The 24,453-nt window shown below is 43.3% G+C and overlaps 1 protein-coding gene across 1 annotated transcript in view; it reads left to right on the top strand.

Annotated features, from left to right (window-relative positions):
- The window catches only part of Tif-IA (RNA polymerase I-specific transcription initiation factor RRN3 homolog Tif-IA), a 124,605-nt gene extending 100,387 nt beyond the window's left edge, over positions 1–24,218 (top strand). The window contains exon 10 of the mRNA XM_080267289.1: positions 24,076–24,218. Coding sequence (XP_080123415.1) covers positions 24,076–24,218 — 143 coding nt within the window. The remainder of the gene's footprint in view (positions 1–24,075) is intronic.
- Positions 24,219–24,453: the final 235 nt, after the last annotated feature.

Genomic DNA, 24,453 nt, shown 5'->3' with positions numbered 1-24,453 from the left:
TCAATACACTAGTCCTGTATGAGACAGCCCTAGCATGTATTCAATATGGACGGTGGGTGTTAGTGCCGAAGTGGTGACATGTAGAGGTGTATGGTATGTAGGAGGACTGCTGGGCCTTGATAGCAGGCTGTGAAGCCTATGCCCAGAGTCAGACCAAAAAAAAAAAAAAAAAAAAAAAAAAAAAAAAAAAGTACTCAGCCAAGTCACTGGAAGTCACGTGAGGGTAGCGGCACGCTTTCAGTACATGGTACTCAACCAAGTCACTGGAAGTCACATGAGGGTAATGGCATGCTTTCAATACATGGTACTCAGCCAAGTCACTGGAGGGCAAATGAGGGTAGCAGCACACTTTCAGTAGATGGTACTCAGCCAAGTCACTGGAAGTCACAGGAGGGTAGTGGCACACTTTCAATAGATGGTACTCAGCCATGTCACTCCAAGTGACATGTAGTGGTATATGATATGTAGGAGGACTACTGGGCCTTGAGAGCAGGCTGTGAGGCCTATGCGCAGAGTCGAGCACATTAAAAAAAAAAAAAAAAAGTTACATGAATGAAATTCAGTTTATTTAGAGGACAGTGATCATTTTATTTTCAGTATACAGGTATTTTTTTAAATCAACAAATCAGTGACATGATTTCCTTTAATATTGCCTCAATAACTGAAAATTATGAGTTATACTTATTAAATCAAGCTGCTTGGCAGATCTGAGATATTCACAGAATTTACAGTATTGTATTCTCAATGCATGGGATCTGCCTGGCATGTTACAAGATGTTGGATTTATCATTCTGATGTATGCTAGGTCACTTTCCTGCATATTACTGCCTTCAGTAACCACCATGAAAGTCCTGTAAACAATAGAAAGTACTATATTTCTTCAGTTTAGTCTGTGTAAATGCCTTAAATTTTGTTGTAGTGTCTGGTAATATTTTACATTGTTTCACCAAAAGAAATACTGTACAGTATATGAGTTAAAAGAAAATTTTTTATTGAGTGAAGGTAGACCTAAGTAGCAGTTTACATCACTACCCCTACCTACTTAATACCAAACCATAAGGTCCACCCAAAAGCAATGCAGTGCAGAAGAATCTCAGGTGCATTCCCTATCAGTCAGTCCACTAAGGTATTGATTTTACTAATATTTTGTAGTATATGTTGGCAGTGTTGTTTTTTGTATATACTAGTACTCTTTAATAGTTGATTATAAAAAACTGTATATATACTGTATATAACTCTAATTATAGGAGGACCTTGAAGATTGTTTCTCACTAGGCTAATGGGCATGTTGGAGAATGAGAGATGATACCTGTCATTGTATCTGTGATCCTAGTCTGATATGTTGTGTGCTTTGATGATGTCTGTTGAATATTTTTTTTGGGGGAGGACCTCTGACTTAGAATAGTGTTCATGTTTCTTGACTGCTTGTTGTTCTTGCAATATTTCATATATGAGAAATACTGTTTGTCATGACTGGTATTTCCATAATCACTTCTGTATGAGGATCTACAGGTATGTTTGGGAAGGAAGATATACTCCTTTATTTGTATGTGCATCTCTCTCACACACACCTGGGAAACATTTTTCTACAACTTGACTGGCTGCCTTAATAAAGATACATTAATTGTCAGAAAACCATTTTTAATTGAATCATCGTATTTTAGTGTTTTGAGTGTAGTATGTAGCTTGATATAGCTTTTGAAATATGCTGATTTAATTATAGTATTAACTTGTAGACTGTGTCATTCCATACTTTCCAGAAAGTGCAGTGGACAATTGCTACAAACTGTCCAGAAAGAGAAGCAAATTTAGGTCAAGTTTTGTCACCAGAGTATTTGCATCTCATTAGTAATATAAATGCCCATAAACAAATCCTTACCACTCCTGGTCTACCACATTTCCTCACTCACCAGTCTTCATCCCCTACAGTCAGTGCTTCTCAGAAAGAATATCTAGCATTCACCCTGTCCATAATATGGCAGATATTGAGCAAAAAGTTTACATATCTGTACATCAAAAGATGCTCTTTTTATCGCACTTACAACTGTTTGTGATGAAAGTAAAAATGGCATTTATGTGACTAATGATATTGTACAAATTACTGAGCATAATTCAGTTATAACTAAACTGTAACAGGTATTAACCTCATATAGGCATACTTATGTTTTAGCATCTTCCCTCACATTGAAAGAATAAAACAGGTTTAAGATAAAACTGATAAACCATTTTTTTTTTTTTCACACCACAGGAAGGTTAGAAATACAAATGTCACAGTTTATGGGTTAAACACACACACACACACACACACACACACACACACACACACACACACACACAATTATATACAGTAATTACTTGTATTTTCTGATTAGGATAGATATTTTTTTGATAATTATATGGTGAATCATATTACAGGAACCATTTTAGACATATGTGATGACTCAATACAGGCGAGTTGATTATTTGCCATCCCTTCCATTAGTACCTTGAGACATCACAGGCAGCTGGAAAAAAAAAATGCACCAGTGTACTGTATAATACTAATATGCTGTAAAGAATGTGAAATATCCCTTCTACTTAATGTGATTTCAGATACTTCAGCATGTTCAGGAAACACTTAGTATGTATTTACATAAAGATATAATGCAATCCTGGAGAGTTTCTATTTGAACCCAAAGAATGGTATTGGTAGTAAACTCATGTATTTAGGTAATAAGTTTCTGAGTGTTGTGGAAAAGGTACAGGATTTGGAAAAATTATGATAAGAGAAGGTAAAGAAGATATCAGAATGTTATGGGTGGGGGGAGAGATGTGGAATGATTTGTTGTTGTGGGGAAGATATTGGAGAAAGTATGTGAGAAAGACATATACTGTACATGATAATCTGGGTACTGATGGATCCGGGAAAAGCCTATGATGAGGGAAATATGGAGGGAGTAAGGAAGATTTTTCCATGTTATGTGGACGAAAACTGTCTTATAAAGGGTGGGTATGATGGAGGGGTGGCATGTCTAAGGATAGATGAATGTTTGAGTGGGTTGTTCAAATGTCAATGCTGGAGTGAGAAAAGGGTGTGTGATTCCCCATAGTTCCATTTATATGAGGATGGTGTTATAATAAGAGTTCAAAACAAGGGTTATAGACAAAAGAGTGATGTTTTTAAGGGATGGAATATTGTGTCATGGTTGCCAGATGTGTACAAACATGTAGCATACTATTTGTAAAATAGTAAACATCCTTCTTGGAAGGTAACTTTGTGTACTCTAAGAAATGTGCTTTGCCCTGGCCTGTACCAAAGAAGTCTGGCGTCAATGTTGGGAACTTGTTAAATCCAAGTTGTGTCGCTAACTTATCATTCTTGTCTAAGAATATTGAGCAAACTATACTTGATCGACTTTTGCCACTACTAGAAAGAAACAGAATTACTCCTATCATTCAGTAAGCATATAGGAAATACTGCTTGACTGAAACTGGGTTAACAAAGATTTGTAATAATCTGGTGTCCAACACCTGTAGTGAGATGTACTCCTTCCTGGTATTGGTAGCTCAGTCTTTGTCTTTTGGCAGATCATGAACTTCTATTCAGTGATCTGCATTTTTATGGTGTCAGTGATGATTCTCCTACAGCCATATATATCAGACAAATCTCAGGGTGTGTTAGTGGACCATGCATATTTGGACTTGGTTCCCCTTCTTTTTGTAGTCCCTCGAGGATCCATTTTAGGTCCAGTTCTATTTACAATTTATGCAAGTAGTTTATCATCTCTACTTGAGACACATGATGTGGCCTATCATTTTTATGTTGATGACACAGCATTAAGATGATAGGCATTAATGATATGGAAAATAAACTGGAATCCCTAATGTCCGAAATTAATATTTGGATGGTAAGGAGGAGACAAACTGAATGGTAGGCAAAACAAAAAGTATAATTATTCGGGTAAACAGGAGTGGTGATGCTGATAATGCTCTGACTCTGAACAACTTCATCTAGTTAGTTCTGTCCAAAAGATGGGTGCATATTTTATTTCTAAACAAAAGTATAAAGAACTTATTAATCAATTTGTCAGAGGCTGTAACATGCACATTAGAAGCCAGTACTTGGTAAAACAGTTCCTGAATAGACAGTGCCTCTTATTACTTGTCCGTACTATGGTTTCATCTCGTGTTGGTTAGTGAAATTCATTAAGGATTGGTCTTCCAAATAATCTGCTAAAGAAGGTTCAGTCTGTGTTGAACAACAAGGTTTGTCTTTGGTCTTCTCCCAAGAACCCCAACTTCCTCATACCTAATCAGTTTGCACTGGTTTCCAGTTAGTAAGAATTGAATTTAAATTGAGCCTTTGTACTTTCAACGTTCTTAAGTTCTGTGAACCAAAGTATCATGCTGAATTCTTAAAACTTCTGTCTGCACTCTCAGGTGATGTACGAAGAGGTGATGAGTCCATGTGTCTTAAGAGATAGTTTGCAGCCAAACCTGACAAATTCAAGACACCATTTTGTAGACTTTCTTTGATGTTAGTTTTAACACTTTACCTAACACTGCACCACTAGAGTAAGAGGAGGTTGATACATGAGACACATTTATTGTGTTTTCACATATATATACTGATTTCTTTCCTCTGAGAAGAAACAAGAGCTGATATGATATCGTAAATACCTCAATGTCAGATGCCTGTTAAGAACCAGCATGTCATTGCCATGATAATGTGATGTCATCACTTTGTCTCTGTTGGGAAGTCCTCAGGCAGTAAGATAAAAGTAAAGGTGGGGGCAGACGCCATGAGGTGCCTAGCCAAGTTGCTCGTACTGTACTTCTTTAATTTTCCCTGAAATGATTGCTTATAGGTCCGAGAGCCATCCAAGTGTGCTCTGCACATTAGAAAGTTTAATTTCTTGGGCATGGAAACATACTTCCCTTATTCTTATCATTTGACAATTAAAAAAAAAAAAAAATGTATAATTATACTTGTTATAATGTTCTGCACAACAAAAAGGCGACTTTCAAAAGTTTCCGATGCCAGCAGAGCCCTGAATTACAAGCACTACTCTTTGAGGAATCATGCTAAACCTGGTCTGTGGCTTGCCAAAAACACCTTCATCTGTTTACAGTTCTACGAATTATATTACTAAAACTACTCTGCTCTTTCTGATATCTTGCTAAAAGCGTCTGAGAATTTTATTATTCTTTCCCTCCTGCTGTTCACTCTGATAGCTCTGTTATTTTCTTCCTCTGATGAAGCTAAACTCTGCTCAAACTTTTGCCTCTGGGGCTGTTCCTCATTTCCTCTCTTCTCTGGCTTCCTCGTGCCCATATTAATAACTTCTTTAGATGTTCATTCTGCCATCTCTGGCCTCAACACTCATAAGGCATAAGGTCTGATGGGTTCCTCATGGTGTTTTCAAGTCCCCTACCTCTGTGCTGATACCCTGCCGAGGCAAACACTTTCGCCTTTTTCAACTTGTACCTTTCCTTCTTGGTGGTAGTTTGCTCTCATTCAGTCATTTCTGAAGAAGATCGACTGTTCCCATTCCTTTGTCTCCCAGCTTAAATGTCCGATGTCCAGTGTCTTTGAGTTTATCCTCAATAAGATGGTTCTGAAACACCTTTCTTCTCATAAACTTTCTGACCGTCAGCATGGATTCCATCAGGGACCCTCCTTTGGTGATCTCGATTCCACTCAGATTATTATTTATACTCCTTTGTGGACCCAGTGAAACTTTTTCCATTGAACATCTCAGAGGCTTTTGACTGAATATGGCACAAATCTTTAATTTCCAACTGACCTCAAACTGTTCGTATCAATTTAAGTGTGCCATTGGCTCTTGTTTTCTTTCTGGCTGTTGTTGTGGACGGCCACTGTTTTCTAAAACTGTCATTATTGGTGTTCCTCATGGTTTTTTTCGTTTTCATCTATGACCTTCTGAACAGCAAATCTAGCACTATCCACCCATACACCAATGTCTCCACTTTCCACCCACTTCTCACAGCGTCCATCAGAGCAGCAGAGGTGTAGCTTAGAACTTTAAAATGGGAGCAAGTCCACTTATGGGGTGACCCAAGGATACCTGTTTAAGGGGGATCTGCAGATATTCCCTACATATTCGAGGTGACCACTGGGGTGGCCAGGTATACTGTATTTCTGGCTATGCCACTGCACAGCAGTAACTTCAACAGTCATGGGATGAGGGAATGGCACACCTGATTTCTGCATCAGAAACTCACTTCATCTTTCAACCCATAGAGGTAGGAATAGGGTAGAGTCGGCGTGAGAAGGCTCCGGTGAAGCCAGAGAACTGTCAAACGGCCATATTGGTCAAGTCAAGAGGTCACGGCAACACCTACCTGACTTGAAGAAGATTGCTGTGCACTCCTACCTCTATGGCTGTGCCCACAGAGGTAAGAGTCCTAATCCTACCTCCGTGGGTGTGGCCATGAGATTATTAAGCCTTTAATACCTCCAGCTGTGTGTCCACCTGGTATTCCTCAGGGAGAATGCCAGAAACAAAGTAGACTTCATTCTACCTCTGGTTTTAGTTGTAGTTCAGCTGTGGGTGTGAGACGTTCTGTCCTAAGTTGTAACTCACCATCAAATAACCCTAAGTCTCCAAAAATGCCCACCACCTGCGCCGCATTTGGGTGTAATGAAAGAGGAGATAAGAAATCTGACCCATCCATTACATTTCACTGGTGAGTATCTTTAGAGTGAATTATAGTTTGTAGGTTAGTATGCAAAAATAGATAAATAAATAAATAAAGATAAAACATATTTTTTTCTGTTTGCAACTAAGAAAACACTCCCGCCTTGTCAGCGGAACCAAGTCAGACAGCTGTCAAAGAGGTCGCCGCCATGTTGGTCGAGTCAGGTCTGTCGGCCTCACTCTGACCTACCCTTGGTTAATCCCATATGCCGCCTCTACCTACTCCTACCTCTATGTTTCAACCTGTCCAAATCTTTCATCTCAGTCCTTAATAATATATATATATATATATATATATATATATATATATATATATATATATATATATATATATATATATATTTTTTCCTGTCATGGCAGGACCACATCTACTTTCCAGAGACTGGGTTTACAGAACTGGCTTTGTATTTTCTCTACTGCTCAGAGACTGACTCTGTAGGCCTACAGGTGCCTTATTTGTCCTGTGTGGTGTAGAACTATATTGTGTGTGTGTGTGTGTGTGTGTGAGAGAGAGAGAGAGAGAGAGAGAGAGAGAGAGAGAGAGAGAGAGAGAGGGAAGACGTTGTTTTGGATCAAGAGAAGAGGAGAGAGAGAGAGAGAGAGAGAGAGAGAGAGAGAGAGAGAGACTGGGTAGAAGTTGTTTTGGGAAGCTCAAGAACGTGGAGCGGGTCATTTGGGAAGTAGTAATGGAATAAGATATATAACTGGCAGAACAGAGATGAGAGAGAAAGTGAACAGCTGGATAATGCCTTTTAATGAGCTGGTGAAAGTAGAGAATACAAGTAGTCCAAATATAAGTACTTGGGATGTGACTGGAAGAAGCAGAGGCAAGAAAGGATGAAGGGAACAGCAGGACATAATTTAAGTACTGAAGAGAGCAAAAATAGGGAAAGCACCTGAGAGTAATAGAGTCTATGGCGTAACGTTAAAGTGCGGGAGAGAGTGACGGAATGGATCTCGAAACTGTGCAGATTAGCTTTGGAGATAGATAGTGCCAGAGGACTGGAAGTTAGGTACTGTATAGTAGTTCCCTTGCTAAAGGGAAAAGAGAATTTTGTGATAATCTTAGGAGCATCTGTCTTGTTAGTGCAGAGAGGAAGATATAATGTAGACTAGTTACTGACAGATTGAGGTACTGTATAGAACTGAAGGAATGGTAGGTGTTTTAGGAAGAGGGGGGGTAGACAAGTTCTCTCTCAAGAATATAACAGACAAGCATTTAGTGAAGGGAAAGAAGTTGTATGTAGTCGTCATGGATGTGTAGGTTGTTATGCTGAGTGTTTTTAGGTCGACTTCTCGTCCTAAAAGCACTAGCGACTGAGCGGGGTCCTCTTTCCGGACCGGAAGTAAAGCACCCACAAAGGAACAGGACATAAAAACCAGGCAGTATACCTTAACACATCTATTGCCTTAATTCTACACCGTTACAATACAACACAGAGTGATATTTGATATACAAGAGACAGGGACACAGAGTTAGCCTTTGACACCAAAATACAGTCACACTTAACACATGGTATAATGCATGTACACTAATGTCATGAACTATATGTATTGATACCCGTATTTTATCTTTAGGCAGAATATATATTTAGTTGGAAGCAAGGGGAATAAACAAGATTAAGAGTCCGTGGGGGGAATGCTACTATAAATAAGACAGGGTGCGGATCGCGACACTTGATGTAGTCACTTAGTCGCGGCGGCAATTACACCCAGACTTTTGACTCGCCCGCGCACCCTAGTCTCCGTTCACAGTTACTGAAAGTTCTTTTACTTGGGGACTCACACAATTACTATAAGTTCTCTTACTGAGGGTTTAAATTATTTTCTGTTCTGCCGGGTATCAAGTTCCTATAGACTAATAGTAACTGTCACTGGCTTTACACTGGTCTTCACTCGGTCACTGTTCACTGTTATTTTCCCCTGGTTTGTTCTCGGTACAAGGGGCGTCACTATGTTACCCGTGTTTCCTGGGTGGAGTTCACTCTGTCGTATGGGCGTGAAGGAGAGGGCCCTAGGGGTACCCTGCCTGCAAGGGGCAATACACTACCCGCAGGGGAGTCACTGCCCGGGTCCCGGTCGTCGGTGAGGTGCAGGGAGGCCCTCCTGTCTGGGGGCCTCGACCTGAGAGGAGGCCCTCGTATTGGAGCCTCGTTGGTGGGGTGCAGGGAGGCCCTCCTGTCTGGGGACCTCGACCTGAGAGGTGGCTCTCGGGACTGGGGCCAAACAGCTGGAGGAGGCGGGCCTGTCGTTTCTGGCTCCGTGGGGTGAGGGAGCCTGGGTTGCCCTCGTCTGGAGTCTGCTGGTCGGGCCTGGGGGTCCTGGGACTGCGGTCGCCTATTGGGAGAGGCGCCGACAGGGTTGGGCTGCGGCACCGTCTCCGTCTGGTGTCTGGCAGGAACAGAGATTTCCCAGGCGTGGGAGATAGGTCCGGTTTCGGGCCTTGCCACCACTCTGGCGACACCTCCGGGGCAACACTCCCGGATGGTGACGAAGGGCTCCCACAGGGGGAAGAGGCAGGAGAAGGATTCACGGAGTCCGTGTCCTCTCCGGTACGTACTGGAGCCGGACCCTCGGGTCGCCTTACCCTGGTACGTACTTTGGCCGTAGCCGGGAGCTGATCTTCCCGTAGAGAAGCAACCGAAGGGCGTACAGTGGCTGCTCCTTCCCCGCCACATACAGTGGCCGTCGGCGCGGTGTTGCTCCCGTAGGATAGAACAGCGGGAGAGGGATGCACAGAGGCAACGCTCTCTCCGGTGTATTCTAAGGCCGTGGCTAAGGGTCCCCTTACCCTGGTGCACACTTCTGGCCGTAGCCTTGGGCCTCCTGCCCTTGAAGTGGCTAAGGGTCCCCTGACCCTGGTGCACACTTCTGGCCGTAGCCTTGGGCTTCTAAGGGTCCCCTGACCCTGGTGCACATTTCTGGCCATAGCCTTGGGCTTCCTGCCCTTGGAGTGGCTAAGGGTCCCCTTACCCTGGTGCACACTTCTGGCCGTAGCCTTGGGCCTCCTGCCCTTGGGCCTCCTTCCCTTGAGGTGGTAACAAAAGCCGTCGACACGGTGTTACCTGTCCCGCCCGCAAGGTCGTTGCCTCTTTCCGCTCACCTGGTGTTAGGGTAGTTGCGGGGAAAAAGGACTCAGGACAGTAGTGTCCCGGTGACCCTCTTGACCTGGGTCACTAGCCCCACCGTTGTGTCCTCCTGGGGTGGTGGTGTGGTAGCGGCTCGGTGGTGGGGTGGCGGGGTGGGTGGTCCGGCGGCGGGTATTTTATAGGTGATGGGGAGGAAAGGCTTCATGTGATGACACCGGTAATAACCGAGTTATTTCGCTTCCTGGTTAAGTAAACTCAACTCTCTATCCTCCGAAAGGAGGATGGTGGACAGCAGAGGACAACTTTAGCTTGCAGTCAACGGGTTTCACGTTGAGTTGAAACTTGGATGACGACATAGATGTGAAGAAAGCATATGGCAGAGCAGACACACGAAGAATGTAGAAGGCACTGAAAATATGGAGTCGATGGAAGATGGTTAAATGCTGCTGAATATGTATGAGAGCACATGGGTGGGAAATGAACAAGACAGTTATTCGATCTGAATGTCGGATTGAAACAGGGATGTGTTATGTCTCTATGATTGTTCTGTTTATATATGAACTGTGCTTTGATAGAAATACAAAACAGGGAAGTGGATGTTGTACTGTCCCTAGTGGGAGAGTATAGGGTGTAGAAATTTTCTCTGCTGTTTGTTGATGATGCTCCTCTGAGTCCTCTGTGTGAAGAGTCTGAAGACGAGTGGGAGTTGCAAGGCTTAGTGTGTGTGTGTGTGTGTGTGTGTGTGTGTGTGTGTGTGTGTGTGTGTGTGTGTGTGTGTGTGTGTGTGTATATATATATATATATATATATACATATATATATATATATGAAAATGAATAATGAATTAAATTATGGTTGTCTATAAGGATGAAGCCAAACTGTGTTTAGTGTGACTGAATCGTCCGGGAATGGAGGACGTGAGTCCCTTCGGATATCTAGGTAGTGTGTTTAGTGGAATTAAATTAGGATGAAGTGTCAGAAAGGGTACAGCAGCGAATGAGTTCACTTACTGAGGGCGGTGAAAAATAACAGGGTGGAGAGTGTGGAAGTAAATATGTCATAGTGCAGTACTTTACTCCTCACTCATTGTACGGAAGTGAAGCTCTGATCTCGCTAGACACGCAGGTTATGAGCGGGAGGACTGGATATGAGACATCTGATATGAAAGTGTGGAGTTACAAAGACAGACGGACAGATTAAATAATGAGAAAATTTGGGAGCTTTATTGGTTCTGATGAGGATGCACTAGAAAATGTTAGAATGAACCTCCTGACGTGGTTTAGCCATGTGAAGCAAATGCAGTGAGAAACTGACGAGGAGAGTGTATATGAGTGAGGTGGAGGAAGAGAAAGGGAGAGAGAGATCGAGGATGAGAGTGGTGTGAGATGAAGGGGCTCGGATTACTGTCGCGGGACAGGGTTACTTGAAGACGATTAGGTCGTGGCCACCCACTCCGGGATTAAGGCGTCTGGCTACATGTAGTTAGACAGGTAAGTAAATAAATACCTATAGACGAATGGTTTACTTATACTGTACATGCAAATAAGGGCTCATGGCACTAGCATCTAAATGAGGGGACCTTAGACAACACATATGGATAACTGATCTGAAACCAGGTCTTTCACTCGGTACTGGTGGCCACGCTTCCTGACAATGATTACAAGAGAAACAAAGTAGAAGGGAGAATAAGGAACACCGTTAAGCTTGGAGTGAAACACTGGGCCAGAATTAATATGAAGGGACTAGAAAGATGAATAGGAGGTTGGGGGAAATAGGGTGAATGAAGAAGAGGTGAAATGAAAAAGAAGATAAGTAAAAGAACACATGAGGAGGGAGGTAGGTAGAAACAAGTGGGAAGGAACGGAGAAATGGGGAGAATGGAAAGGAAGGAAGAGGGAAAAAGAGATGTAAATGAACGGGAACTGGGGAGAGGGGAGGAAGAAACTAGATACTGTACAGGAGAGGAAAGGGAGAAATGTGAGAGGGAAGGAAGAAAGGCAGATGTAGGGAGGGGGGTAAAATGCAGGGAAAATTGGGGAAAGGAGAATGGAGAGAGAAGTGGAAGGGGAAGAGATCGGAACTTTGAAAGGAGTGAGGGACATGGTATCAAGGGAAAGTGTAGGAGAAGAGAAAAAAGATGAGTGAAACTGGAGAGAGGGGATTGTTCTTTTTTTTTTTTTTATGCGAGTAAGAAGGAACCAAAGGCTGGGAGCCAGCAAACAATTCCTTCCAAGAAAAAAAACAAAAACAATACAAAAGTGAGCCAAATTCAAGATCTGTTCATTTCCAGATGCCTGGACACTGAGTTTGAAAGACTGCAGATCATAGGAAGTGGGAAATACAAACAGAGGGAGGTAGTTCCAGAGCTGACCCGTTGCATAAATGAAGGACTGGGAGTAACGGTTAACTCTTGCATTAGAGAGCTGGACAGAAAAGGGATGAGAGTTTATAGCGCCCGTCGTAGAGGTGGAGGGATGCAAGCAGACAGTTCAGAGGAGCAATGACCATTGAAGCAGCGATAGAAAGGAGATAAAGAGGCAACAGTGCGGCGAAGAGACAGAGGTTGAAGGGAGCCAGTAAGAGGTGTTGAGTTAATGAGACGAAAAGCCTTTGACTCCACCCCATTGAGAAGAGCTATATGTGGGGATCCTCCCCACACATGAGAGTTGTACTCTACACAGGGGTGAATATAACCCGTGTATAAAGTCAACAACTGTGCAGGGGTAAAGAAGGTATGGAGTCGGCTTAGCACACCTAATCTCTTAGAAGCTGATTTTACAAGAGATGTAATATGATCTTTCCAAGATAAGTCCCGAGTGACTGAAACCCCAAGCATGTTCAAGGATGATGCAGGCTTGAGCTGGATATTATTAAACATTAGTGGGTACTCCTGTGGAAGATTCTGTCGGGTTGATAGGTGTAAAAACTGAGTTTTTGATGCATTAAAAACAACAAGATTATTTTTACCCCAGTCAGAGATACGAACCAGGTCAGACAATAGGTGTGCCATAGCCTCATCCCTTGTTCGTTGAAGTAACTGTTGGGATGGATGTTGTGGGAACCGAATGGAAAGGTGAAGGATGGAATCATCAGCGTACGAGTGGATAGGGTTAGATGTACGGCTTAGAAGATCATTGATGAATAAAAGAAAGAGAGTTGGTAATAGAACAAAGCCCTGAGGAACACCAGTGTTGATAGATCTAGGAGAAGAACGATGGCTGTCTACAACAGGGGCTATAGAACGACCAGAAAGGAAGCTGTAGATGAAGGCACAGATAGAAGGATAGAAACCGTAAAAGGGTAGTTTGGAAATTAAAGATTTATGCCAGACTCAATCGAAAGCCTTTGAGACGTCAAGTGCAATGGCAAAGTTTTTGCCATAGTTCCGAAACGAGGATGACAAGGAGTCTGAAAGGTAGGTGAGAAGATCGCCAGTGGAGCGTCCCTGACGGAACCCATACTGACGATCAGAAAGAAGGATGTGATAGGAAATATGCTTGACACACAGGATGTTAAAGCAATTGGACGATAGTTAGAGGGTTGGGAGTGGTGATCATTCTTTGGGACTGGCTGAATGGGAGCACACTTCCAGCAAGAAGGAAAGGTACAAGTTGAAAGACAAAGGAGAAAGAGTTTACCTAGGCAGGCTGTAAGCACAGAAGGACAGTTCTTGAGAACAACAGGAGGGACCCCATCAGGCCCATATGCCTTGTTAGTATTGAGGCCAGTGATGGCAGAAAATACATCAGCTGAAGAAATTTGAATGTCAGCCATGAGGAAGTCAGAGGGAGGAAGTGATGGAGGAACAGCACCGGAATCGTCTAAGGTGGAATTGGAGGAGAAAGTCTGAGTGAAGATCTGCTTTATCAGTAGAAGAAATAGCTACAGAGCCATCAGAGTAGAAAAGAGGAGGGAAGGATGATGAGGTAAAGTTGTTAGAAAGGTTTTTGGCAAGGTGCCAGAAAGAGTGGGAAGAATTCGAGTTGGAGAGTTGAGAGCATTTAGTACGGATGAAATTATTTTTTAGCAGAGCGAAGAACAGACTTAGCACGATTCCGGTCAGAAACATAAACAAGATGTGATTCAGGGGTGGGTTGGCTCTGGTACCTTTTGTAGGCCCTCTCCTTGTTGTGGACAGCATTAGAACAAGCATGATTAAACCAAGGCTTTCTTGGATTTAGTCAAAGGATATGAGAGAGGAATGTACGCTTCCATGCCCGAGAGAATAACTTCCGTAATGCACAAGGCACACTCAGATGGCTCCCGGCCATGGAAGCAATAATCATTCCAGGGAAAATCAAAGCAGTACTGCCTGAGGGCCTCCCAATCCGCTGCTCCAAAGTGCCACAGTTGACGTTTCTTTGATGGGTCTGCAGACCGTACCGGAGCGTGAGGACTGGTTAAGGTAATAAGGTGGTGATCAGAGGAGCCCAACAGAGAGGAAAGATTAACAGCATAAGCAGAAGGATTAGTTGTAAGGATGAAGTCAAGTATGTTGGAACTCTCTTCAAGGCAGTCAGGGATACGGGTAGGGTGCTGTACAATCTGCTCTAGGTCATTAAGGATAGAAAAGATGGAGGCTTGTTCACCAGGTGGATCAGTGAAAGGAGAGGAGAGCCAAAGATGGTGGTGAACATTGAAATCTCCTAGAATGGAGATTTCAGAGAAAGGAGAAATGGATAGAATGTGTTCCATCATTGAAGTAAGACAGTCAAAGAATTTTTGATAGTCAGTAGAATTAGGGGATAAGTAAACAGCGCAGATATATTTAGTCAGAGAATGACAGGAGAGCCGAAGCCAGAGTGTAGAGAATTCAGAAGAATCAAGTTCAGGAACACGAGAGCAAGACAAATCGTTGCATACATATACACAACAGCTACCTTTGGCTTTGAAATGAGTATAGAGAAAGTAGGAGGATACACAAAAGGGTTTGCTGTCAGTTACATCAGACAGCTGAGTCTCGGTAGGGAAGAGAAGGTGAGGTTTAGAGGAGGAGAGGTGGTGTTCGACAGAGAGAAAGTTAGAGGAAAGGCCGTGAATGTTGCAGAAATGAAGAAGTGAGTCAGACAGTGGTTCCAGGTATCTCTCTGAGTCGTCACCGGGAGAGGGGCGGATGGTGGGGGTATTTATGGTTCCCCAGAGGGAACTCCGAGGCATGATTTATCGACGCCATTTTTAATTTTTCAAATTTGAAAAGTAAGTGTAGTGTGTACTGTGCATGTAGTTTGGTGTTGACAGTTAGAGAAACATGTATTAGAGAGCATGTTGGCCTATTCTCTGTGTTACAGAAACACTGAAAAAGTTCAGCAAAGGGGGATGGTCAGGAACTAGTCCCGAGGGCTGATGAAACGGGAGTTCCAGCTCTCCCTGTCATCAGCTTTCCACCCACCTTGGGAGTACTGCCCTGCTCGACTGGTGCTACAGGGGTAACTGGGGAGAAGGGAGGTAGGAAGGGAAGTGAGAGGGCAGGGGAACACGGGGTTTCAAAGAACAGGCCTACTGACTTTTACAGATACTATGTGCTTGGATAAGACTAATAACGTTAAAGATCCAAAGAAAAGGATAGAAAAGTGGAAGACCCATCCCCTCCCACCACACCCTTTGGCGTGATAATCGGCAGGAGAAAGAAGGACTACAGTCATGACTGTAATGCCTTAATTACGTTGATTGTGATGTTGTGTACTTTACCCATGAATGGCCACGGGGTATGCTTGCAATATATCCAGTGGGCAAAGCATGCCTTTAAGCAAGGTAATATCGAACATAGGCTATAATCAGTGTTGCTGGGTGCACAGAATCGCAGGCTATACAAGCAAGAAGGCTGGAGGTTTGAATCCGACCGGGGTAATAAAGTCTACCATATAGAAGCAGTAAGAAGAGACTGGATGAGGATTTTGGAAAAAATTTGAGTTTAAAGCAGAGTGAATGTAAGAAAATACTCTGGAAGGAGGTAAAGAACTAGAGTTAGACAGAATGATAAAGAAGATAGTAGGGGAGTGAAAGATTAAAATGGCAGATTGCTGATGGAGAAGGGAGAAAAGGTGAACAGATGGGAAGAACACTAAGGAATTGTTAAACATAGAGAATGACAGTAATGCTAGTATAAGTGGCTGGGATATGGCTGGGAGAAGGAGGAAGATGAAAAGGGAGGAAGAGATCAGTAGGAAGGAAGTAGTGGAAGCAATGAAGAAAGTCAAAATGGGGAAAGCCCCAGGAATTGATGGTGTGTAGTGAAATGCTGATGGATGGAGAAGAGTCAGTAGTAGAATGGTTGTGGAGGTTGTGCAGATTGGCCTGGGAGGAAGGTAGAGTCCCGGAGGATTGGAAGTCAGGTATAATTATTCCCCTGCACAAAGGAAAAGCGGAAAAAGAAGTGTGTGGTGACCACAGGGGCATTTGTTTTCTTAGTGCAATAAGAAAAGTATATGGTAGGATACTTATTGACAGAGTTAGGGAAATAAAGGAATTAGCTGGAGACGAACAGGGAGGTTTTAGGAAGGGAAGATGATGTGAAACTCAGATATATTCATCTTAAGGTGTTTAGTGTAATAGCTTCTAAAGAAGGGAAAGAAGTTGTATGCGGCCTTCATGCCTTTGGAAAATGCATATGACAGTGTGGATAGACAAGGAACGCAGAAAATATTAAGAATATGTCGAGTAAATGGAGAGCTGTTGAATAACGTGAAGAGTATGTGTAAAGGGCTCTTAGGCTGTAGTGCGTGTGGATGGTGAACTGAGTGAATATTTCTATCTGAATGTTGGACTGAAACAGGGTTGTGTCATGTCTCCATAGTTGTTTAATTTACTGATGGATGGAGATGCAAGGTAGGGCAGCGGATGTTAGCGCAGCTCTAATGAGAGAAGGCAGCGTTTGGAAACTTCTGTTGTTTGCAGACGATACTGTATTATTAAGTGAAGACGAAGGGGAACTGCAAGGCTTGGTGAGTGAGCCTGGGAGAGTTTGTAAGAAACGTAATCTAGAAGAGAATGTAGGGAAAAGTAAAGTTATGGTCTTCAAGAGAAATGAAGTCACTGAATGCGCAATGAGGCTGGATAGTGAGGAGATGGAAAATGTGAGTGCATTTAAGTACCTTGGTAGTGTGATGAGTAAGGATGAAAGTTTAGAGGATGAAGTGCTTGAATGGGTACAACAGGGAAGAAATGTTGCTACATTTAAGTACTTGGGTAGTGTGATGAGTAAGGATGAAATTTAGAGGATGAAGTGCTTGAAAGGGTACAACAGGGAAAAAAAGTTGCTGGGTTATTGAAAGCAGTGATAAGAAATAGTGAAGAAGAGGAATAATCCCCTAAGCTAGACCTTGATAGATCATACAGCCATGCTAGGGTGACGGGAGAGTGCTACCTCTTCCAGCAAGGCAGCTACCCGGGAGGGGCAGGAACTCTTGACCTCGCGGTCTCCAGTCAAGCGCTCAACCACTGAGCCACCCTGCTCCCCAAGAAGTAGGGAAGTGAACATGAAAATGAAAAAAGTCTCTTCTTTATAGTATTGCGATATTCACTCTAATGTATGGAAGTGAAGCTTGGACCTTGTTGGAAGGACACAAGCCATGAATGAGAGCAGTGGAAATGAGTTATTTGAGAGGAGAGACAGAGTGACAAATAAGGAAGTGAAGCGTTATAATGTGGACGTGGATATAATGGAAAGCATTAGGAACAAGAAGCGGTGCCAAGGCACAGCAAACCCGTCCCCGGCAGTCATTTTAGTGCTGACATATAAACACAACAGGATATTTAGTCAAAGATGTCACATTTTCTTTACGTGTCCGACTCTGGGCAAAGGCTTGAGAGCCTATTTCTAAGTCCCAGTAGTCTTCCTTGGGCCCCAGTAGTCCTCCAGCACTCCACATGTGACCACTTCGGCGCTAACACCCTCCGTCCATATTGAATACATGCTAGGTCTGTCTCATACAGGACTGGTGTTAAGACATGTCAGCGGGTCATCTGGTAGATCAAAAAAGTCTGCTTTTTATGAAATTCAATTCTTAAACTGTTCCCTGCTCCTACCGGGATTCGAACCTGGGTCTATTAGTACTGTAGGTCGCCTCTCTACCGATTCTGCCACCGCTTTTCCCGTCAATATTTGGAGTAAATCGAGTGAAAATTGAAGATTTTTTTACCATTTGAAATTTTAAGCCTGACCCACCTGACACTGCTAACTGGGGGTGACCCACCTGATGTAATGAGGCATGTTATAGGATGCAGATTTGAAAGATGCACCTTTAGGTTTTGGTTTCATGTCGATATGACGAAGTTGAATGGAGTTATGGCGAAAAAACGATTTTTACCCATCCTCGTTTTTATTTTATTTTTTTTACATTTTTAGAGCCTACGACCTGGGCCTTGGCCCAATTTGACCCCAAATTTAATAAGGTGATGAGTAGGGCATAGCCCATCATCCCTGTAATTTTGGTCAAAATCGCACCAGTAGTTTTCGCATATAGTTGTTAACAGACAGACAGACAGGCAGATACACAGACAGACAAACAAACGGACAAACCGAGTGAAAAAAAGTTTACATTGAGGTGGTTTGTCCATGTGGAGAGGATAGAGATTGAGAAACTAACGAGGAAAGTGTATGTGAGTGAGGTGGAGGAAGAGGGGGAGAGGGAGGAGAAGGCCGAGGATGAGATGGAGGGATGGAGTGGAGAGGTATATAAGAGAGGGGGATGTGAGCTGGGGGAAGGGCAGCGAAATGGCAGGGGACAGGGAGACATGGAGGCGATTTGTTTGTGGCCACTCCTTGCGGGATTGAGGCGTCTGGCTATAGATAAATAGATAGATAGATAGATAGGTAAAAACAGGGACTTTGGCGAAAGCTTTGCCATTGCACTTGACATCTCAAAGGCTTTCGATCGAGTCTGGCATAAATCTTTAATTTCCAAACTGCCCTCCTACGGTTTCTATCCTTCTATCTGTGCCTTCATCGCTAGCTTCCTTTCTGGTCGTTCTATAGCCGCTGTTGTAGACGGCCATCGTTCTTCTCCTAGATCTATCAACAGTGGTGTTCCTCAGGGCTCTGTCCTATCACCAACTCTCTTCCTTTTATTCATCAATGATTTTCTAAGCTGTACATCTAACCCTATCCACTCATACGCTGATGACTCCACCCTTCACCTTTCCATTCGGTTCCCGCAACGCCCATCTCAACAGTTACTTCAACAAACAAGGGATGAGGCTGTGGCACACCTAATGTCTGATTTGGCTCGTATCTCTGACTAGGGTAAAAATAATATGGTTGTCTTTAATGCATCTAAGACTCAGTTCTTACACCTATCAACCCGACAAAATCTTCCACAGGTATACCCACTAATGTTTAATAATATTCAGCTTAATCCTGCATCATCCTTGAACATGCTTGGGGTTTCATTTACTCGGGACTTATCTTGGAAAGATCATATTACATCTCTTGTAAAATCTGCTTCCAAGAGATTGGGTGTGCTAAGCCGACTCCGCTCTTTCTTTACCCCTGCACAATTGTTGACTCTATACAGGGGTTTTATCCGCCCCTGTGTGGAGTACAACTCTCATGTGTGGGGAGGCTCCCCACATACAGCTCTTCTCAATAGGGTGGAGGCAAAAGCTTTTCGTCTCATTAACTCTCCTCCTCTTACTGACTCCCTTCAACCTCTGTCTCTTCGCCGCACTGTTGCATCTTTATCTCTTTTCTATCGCTACTTTAATGATCACTGCTCCTCTGAACTGTCTGCTTGCATTCCTCCACCTCTACGACGGGCGCGTAGCACCCGTCTGGCAGCAAACTCTCATCCTTTTTCTGTCCAACTCTCTAATGCAAGAGTTAACCGTTACTCCCAGTCTTTCATTTATGCAACAGGTCAGCTCTGGAACTGTCTCCCTCTGTCTGTATTTCCTGCTGCCTATGATCTCCAGTCTTTCAAATGCAGTGTGTCCAGGCATCTCAAAATGATTGGATCTTGAATTTGGCTCTATATTGTATTTTGTTTTTCTCTTGGAGGGAACTGTTACTGCGGGCTCATGGCCTTTGGTTCCTTCTTCCTCGCATAAAAAAAAAAAAAAAAAAAAAAACTTCCCTTAAAAAGCCAGGCTCATCTAAGTGTATAAAAATGCACGTTAGAAAGACCAGATGGAATCTGCATGGAAGGACAAGAGGAAGTACCATAATCTGTTCTATGTCTGATTGTGAAGGTGGTGGGAGGGAGGCTGGCGGAGGATTTGAGGAAACTGAAGCTGGAGGAAGAGAGGAAAGTAGAGAGGGAGGAGGGGGAGCAAGAGAAGAAGTATGGGAGAAAGGAATCGGAGAAAACTAAGGAAGGAGAGAGTGAAGGGAGGTGGGAGGGGGGTGAGAGAGTAGGAATCCCTCCCCTCTCCCCAATTGTCTCAACAGGGTGAAGTGAAACGACCGCCTTGAACAAGATAACGAGGGACCTGCTGCCTCCTGCACGCACACTCACACACGCAAGCACACGGACGCATTCAAGCACACACGCACTAACACAAACACACCCACAAAAGCACCCATACATCGACTCAAACATCGAAACTGAAGCGCACGCGCACGCGCGCACTCTCTCTCTCTCTCTCTCTCTCTCTCTCTCTCACACACACACACACACACACACACACACCATCAAGCAGCAGAAGGGCTAGTACCCACACAATTTTACATGCACTTAATAAAGCATCCATGTCCCCAGCAGCCCACGAACACGCAAAATAGCATAGACGCAGCCAAACGGTCACGTAAAAAAGAAAGATAGATAGATGGACAGATAAACAGATAGATAATTAGATGGACAGACAGACAAACAGAGAGGCAAATATACATGTGCAAATAATAAAACACACACACAACCCCGTCAGTAGGGTAACCATTTCTATTTTCTATGTATCAGTCGTGCTATCCCCAGACGATTTCATTCATCTTTGAGGAGTGCGTTCCAGCTGAAGGGGTTAGATACAGCGTTCATTAACTCTTTCACTACGAGGAGGTTTTCTAAGGTGAATAAAATCGTCTGGGTGGCAGCAAGGTCAATATTCATGCAACCGCTTCACCAAGTATACATGTGTGAATAACGGAGCGGTAACGCACTCACTGTACCTATTCGTAAGTCAATTTCCCTCATGTAGATTAAGAATTACAATGATACCAATAATAATAATAGTAATAATAATAATAATGATGGCGATGATGATGATGATGATAATGATAATAATAATAATAATAATAATAATAATAATAATAACGAGGGGCACTCAATGGAGCGTATCTCTCCGACAAGGGCAACGTAATTTCCAAACCACTCTTCATAGTGGGTTAGGGTTTCTCACTGATTAGGGTTTCTCGAAAAGTGTTTTTCTGGATCCAAACTCTGCAACACGATCCGGATCGGTCCCTAAAGTTAATCGATTGTTCCCTGGGACATAGGCTATCTACCCACCAAATCTGGTCCTGATCTCTCTTTTAGTTTTTGAGTAGTCTTGCTAACTAACAAACTAACAAACAAACAAACAAACATGGGTGAAAACATCCTCTCCTTGTCGGAGAGAATACTAGAGAAGATGTGCAGTTACTCTTGTACATGCAGAGAAACATGGAACTGCACACCCACACCTGCGATATGTATGACCCTTTCGTTGATATCCGTGTACTCACGTTCCCCTTTCTCAAATAGTTTTTATTTTGGGGAGGGAGGCTGACCCTTTAAGAATCACTGGGGGAGTCACGCTCCACAAATACCAAAAAAGGGATCAAAGTCCATTGTACAACATGTTCTGAGATATCGAAAGCCTATATGCCCACCTTTCCCTGTTTCTGAGGATTTTTAATTAGGTGAGGGAGGTTAACCCCCCGAAAAATCATGGTTGGAAAATTGTGTATTGTAGAAGGCCTTCGGAGTTACCAAACTCACCTGGAAAGTTTAATTCAGAATCTTTCCCCTGATTTCGATCGTTTTTATTTTGGGAGGGGGCGGTTGACTCCCCCCCCCCCCCGTGACTTGCTTCGCTAGTCAAGGGTGTAAGCGATGGTACCGCAAGGAATGAAGATGATAGTTTTTAAATGTTCGCTACAAGGACGTCTTTTAAAGCTAAAAATATTATCGTGCTGAGGGTAGTAAAAATGAAGTTCTGAAATATTGCTCCACTGAAAATGACACTAAAAACGCAGTCTGGCACGTATAAAATATTCACAGTCATACAGTACGTCCGCACACACACCAACAACCCCAGTCAGGAGACAGGACGTGTGTGCTGGGCAATCCCCAGGTCCTGTCCTCCCCATTTACTATGTTTTAACCAGCCTATACCCCACTGACCGGGCTAATGTATGGCCCGGCCTGCACTATATGTGCAGGAAATCTTCGAACGAACGAACGAACAGTACGTCCTCAAATACATTCAGTCACGCAGCCTCCTGTCCTTGTCGACATAGCCCTATTGTAACCATCCACACATGATTTTATTCACCTTAAGGGGGACGTGTTGCAATGAAGGGGTTAAGTACGCGCAAACCATCCGTACGCCTATCCCTTCCTCTCTCTCTCTCTCTCTCTCTCTGGCACCATCACAAGACCTAAGAATAGACAACAGAGGGTTATTTAATGGAGTTATCAGATTCTCTCCCGTTGTCAACACTGGGAGAGAGAGAGAGAGAGAGTGAGAGAGAGAGAGAGAGAGAGAGAAAGAGAGAGAGATTAAAGAAGGGGGTAACCCAAAACGAGAAAGCAAAGTAAAACAAAGGAAAGAGAGAGAGAGAGAGAGAGAGAGAGAGAGAGAGAGAGAGAGAGAGAGTTCCCGTGTTAGAGTTACACAAATACACAGACCACACAGGTATTTCGGTTTCAAGTAGGTGGTCTGACCTTAACACTAACGGTAATGCTTATACTCAAGTCACAGAAATGTAAGACAAGGATAGTACAGCAGAACGCTTTATCCCGCCCTCCAGATGTGCCCTACTGGAAAAAAGTAAGATGCAACACTTTCCGAAATCAAACCGAATTTCCCGCCAGACAATTATATTCAGCCAAAAAAGATTTATTTCCCGGGGGAGGAGTTGGAAATATTGTGTGCAGCCTCCTTCCCTTCCGGTACGATATGCTTGCGTTTGAAATCCCTTCCTGCCACCACTAAACCGTTCGGCCATGGGGGAAGTCTCTCGAAGGGATAGGGTCAATGAAATTTCCTGCCGTAGAGGGTAATATAAGGGACGAGGTGGACGGGTGGAGAGAAGAGGAGACAGAGCGGGAGAGGAGAGGAAACGGAAGGAAGAGGAGAGACAGAAGACAGGGCGAGGTGGGAAGGGAGAGACGAGCGGGAAAGGAGGGAATGGGGGAGCGAGAGAGAAGAAGAAAGGCAGGGAGAGGGGGAGGCGAAAGGGGAATGGAGGAAATGGAAGGAGGGGTAGAGGAGAGCGGAGAGGGGAATTGTAGGAGGCATTGTTTTCTGTTTCAGTCACTGTGCCTTCTTGACCAAACCTGTTGTCTTCTAGCTAACAACCTTATCGATAAAAAGGGAGGAATGACAAATATTTTGAGACTGTAGGTTATAAACAACCTAGTTTTGTTTATTTCCAGGTTGAAGGGTATGCTGACGACTGTGAAACATTCTTTTAAAACGAGAATATTCGGCAGTTGTGTAAGCTCTTTCTTTTACAGATCTAGACTAGAGATTGTATAGTGTTTGACTGTTCCTCTTCTGACTCCCCTAGTAAAATTTCCATACTTGTTCTTTCCATCATGCATGATTTTTTTTCCTTCCGGTTTAACCGGATGGTATGGTAGGTGGGGGAAAGTCTTCCTCTTTTCTATCCTTTTCTCTTTCACATTGGTTAGATCTTAGTAGAATTAGCCTTGTTGTCCAACAGATAACCTGGTCATGGACCGACTGGGAGGCATCATCACTACCACCAAATCACCAGGCACAATAAGTATGCTTAAAATTACCGTACCTAAGGGCATCTTGGAAACTACTGGCTGTTATATGGGCATATCATCTGGTATACTGGTAGCTGATCAAAGAATATCACATGCCTTTTCACAGACATATTTCAAATAAGGTAAAAGGCGGACCAAATATTTCTTAAAAGAGGTGGTCCGATGATTTTCCTATTTTAATTTGCTGACGACATTATTATGCATTTGAAATTTATAGTAATTAAAAGTATTTGCATTCTGCCATACTCTATTTAATACCATAAACTAAAAAGCTCAGAGTCAGATCCGTGCGATAAGGAAGGGTCAAATCTTCTTTGCGGTTTTTAATTCAGTAATTCTGTTTACTTGTCGCAGGGAAAAATGGCACAGACAAAAGACAGGGGGAGGAGTGTGAACATCCTGAACGTCCCCCACCCCAGGGTCAACCACTGAGGATGCTGCGAGACACACCTGAGGGAAATAATACCAGCTGTCTGGGGCGAGTAAAGAGAAAGTAAGCCATATTTTGCAGTCCTTACACAGACTAGTTATTTTTCTTTCCAAACACTGAGTAAAGTGGCCATTTGACCGCGGTATAACTTAGTAAAAACACGATCAAACTGCAGCTATTGCATCACTCTACAAACCAGGATTACGTTGCATCCTTCAGTCCCTTGATGTGTAATTCACTATATTACTTCCGCTAAGAAAGTCACGTGTTTGACTCTATTTGTGTCTGTCTGATTATAATAT

Source organism: Coenobita brevimanus, chromosome 23 (genome assembly GCF_032717465.1).
Source record: "Coenobita brevimanus isolate Jiangsu-jjx chromosome 23, ASM3271746v2, whole genome shotgun sequence".
In the NCBI taxonomy this organism is placed as follows: domain Eukaryota; kingdom Metazoa; phylum Arthropoda; class Malacostraca; order Decapoda; family Coenobitidae; genus Coenobita; species Coenobita brevimanus.
This window is presented reverse-complemented; position numbering and strand designations above follow the sequence as displayed.